This window comes from Halyomorpha halys, unplaced genomic scaffold (genome assembly GCF_000696795.3).
Source record: "Halyomorpha halys isolate HHAL.00 unplaced genomic scaffold, Hhal_1.1 Scaffold1221.1, whole genome shotgun sequence".
Classification (NCBI taxonomy): Eukaryota; Metazoa; Arthropoda; class Insecta; order Hemiptera; family Pentatomidae; genus Halyomorpha; species Halyomorpha halys.
In genome coordinates this window covers 11,223-13,954 of record NW_027107378.1, presented here as the reverse complement: position 1 = coordinate 13,954, position 2,732 = coordinate 11,223, and the positions used below count along the sequence as shown (strand labels likewise).

The 2,732-nt window shown below is 33.7% G+C and overlaps 1 protein-coding gene across 1 annotated transcript in view; it reads left to right on the top strand.

Annotated features, from left to right (window-relative positions):
- Positions 1-1,290: 1,290 nt before the first annotated feature.
- LOC106688865 (peroxiredoxin-1) overlaps positions 1,291-2,732 on the top strand; it is an 11,331-nt gene continuing 9,889 nt past the window's right edge. The window contains exons 1-3 of the mRNA XM_014433542.3: positions 1,291-1,480; positions 1,576-1,660; positions 1,745-1,880. Coding sequence (XP_014289028.1) covers positions 1,433-1,480; positions 1,576-1,660; positions 1,745-1,880 — 269 coding nt within the window. The 5' untranslated portion in view covers positions 1,291-1,432. The remainder of the gene's footprint in view (positions 1,481-1,575; positions 1,661-1,744; positions 1,881-2,732) is intronic.

Sequence of the window (2,732 nt, the reverse complement as noted above, 5' to 3'; positions counted from 1 at the left end):
GTGGAGGTGTTCGCAGGGAGCCCTATAATGGCTTTAACACTTCTGCGAATCATTGTGTCGATGCCATCCAGGATTTCAGTACGTAGACTTTGTGAGGGGAGCAGTTTGGAGAGGATATGTAAGACCCGGGAACACATATTGGTTGAAAATGTTGACCTTCTCTGCTCGGGCTTAAGCAAGCACGAGGTGACGAGCTTATCCACATTCTTATTCACCTTTGTCATCGAATCCTCGTTGAACTGTAGCTCTCCCGAGAATGTGCATCCTAAATATTTTATAGTGTCGCCTTCTTTCATTGTTAAAATGCTATCTCCGTTCTCGAGGGAGAGCTTCGTCGATTCCAGCTCTCCTTTATTTATGACGATGCCCACACTCTTTTGAGGATTCAATGCCAAACCGATTTCTTTGAGCGTCCTCTGTACGCTATCAATAACTCTTTCCACTGCAACCTTGTCGCACGCTGAAACCGCCTGGTCATCCGCGAACCCTGTGAGGACTACACAACCTTGGTCACTATTGAGCTTATATCCATATTTATTTACGAAGCTTTGCTCACACAGGTCGCGGTATAGATGGTCTATAGCCAGGTTGAATAGCGAAGACGACAAGGGGCCGCCTTGAGGTACTCCACGCTTTACTCTGATTTGGCTTGTTGAGTGGGTACCTACATTTATTTTGATGTTGTTTGTTGTAAGGAGAGCTGAAATCACATTTCTAAGATCCGGCGAAACACCCCTCGCCTTCAGTGAGCAGTGTTATAATTTGGCCACACCCCAACCATCTTCTCCTCGAATGAATTATTTCATATGTTTTTTACTTTCACTTGTACATTAACATATATTTCAAAATCATAATAATAGTTTTGTACACTTCACATCAAAAATTAGTTCCAAAACTAATTCGGTGATAACCTCTTTGCTCAGGTGACTGTTGATTTTTCCATTGAAAACAAATCGAAAGTAATATCGATTACTGAGGCGCGCATATTTCAAAGTTAACTTAATAATTGGTCAAAGAATAACCAATTAATTAGTTAAACCAACTAATCGCTTTTGTTTTTTTAGGAAGTTTGTTGTTTCTGAACTAACTCGATACGCCTCCCCCCTAACAAAAATTGTTGACTCAGGCCGAATTCGATGTCATCAACGAAACTATTAATTTATTTTAAACCAAAACGATTTAACAAATAAAATTGACATTTACATACAAACAATCGATTATTTCTAGCTTTAAACAAATAAACTGTAGACCAACAAGTAACCGGTTCTTCGGTTTTTGCTCCTGATCCCTACTTGCTGGTTATATAACAATCTTGAAACCTGATCAGATACTATTTTTTATTATTTGGGCCGGTCAGCTCTAGAATTGTGTTTCTAAAGACAGTTATTCACTTGGGAAAAAGTTATAAGGGAACTGTTGAATAATAAATAAGATGGCATTTAAACTTACTCAACGATTATTTTCATCTGGAATTTTACAAGTAAGTTCAACTTAATGTTCAAAGACATATCTGAAAAACTGCTGACTCATGTTTTTAATCCTAATATTTTAATAAATATTTATTATTATTTGTAGGGCAAGAATATCTTCAATCATAAAACACCAGCTCTTAAGTTGTTAACGGGAATTCAAGCAAAATGCTTCTCCGCTATTCCACCAAGTATTCTTTATTTTAACTTGTTATACTATTAACTTGGTTTATTTAACTAGATTATAACATACTCTAGTTACGTTTTTCTTTTAGTCCCTGACTGTCCGAGAGTTCAAGCCCCTGCTCCAGATTTTCAAGGTATTGCTGTCATTAATAACGAGTTCAAGGATATCAAATTGCTCGATTATTCTGGAAAATATCTGTATTTATTTTTTTATCCACTGGATTTGTAAGTATATTTAATTATACAAGTTACTACTATTCTGTATGGAAGTCTTGTGTTTATATGCTCATTGTTATGTAACTGCTGAAAAAAAGAGTTTTGTTTTATTCCGTAATTTTAGATTTTAAATTAATTTTCCTTTGTTATATGAAACATTAATTGCTCTAACCATGAACTGCAAGTCTTATTACATATTATTCTCCTATTTAAATTGGAAACTTACAATATATGTATCCTATATCACATCAAAAATTAATATTATCTTTTTAAATTATTGACCATAAGTGAATATGCAGGAGAGGGTTGCGGTCAAGAAAAAATAAAAATAGTTCCTAATAATTATTCATTGCCGAGGTTTTGACCCACAATGAATAACTAGTTGAAAATAACTATAGTTTGTTTTTTCTTGACCGCAACTCTGTCAAAAATTAGTTTTATTGTTCTTTATGAACTAAACATAAATTTTATAATATGGAAAAAGTATTTTAAATCTGGGTTTATCAATTGATTAATTTTATTATAAAACAAAGGTTAGTTTCTTCCCATTGAACTAGATAGCCTCACAAATCATCAGTTAAGAGAACTTGATTTTATTGAATTTATGTCTAGTAATTTTGATTTTACCCAAAATCGTAATTATTAATTTTAATTAGTTTCTTATTTATTGAAATTTTTTTTTTACTCAGATATTTTTAGAGAAAACCATTTTTAAAATGTCTTCTCATAATGAGATGTAGATAGTTGACCGTAGATTAATGCTTGAAGAAGTTTGTCGGGGGGTGCGGTCAGCAAAGAACAACATAAATAAACAAAACCATATTTATTTATTTTATGCCGATGTTTCGACCTGAGTTTCAG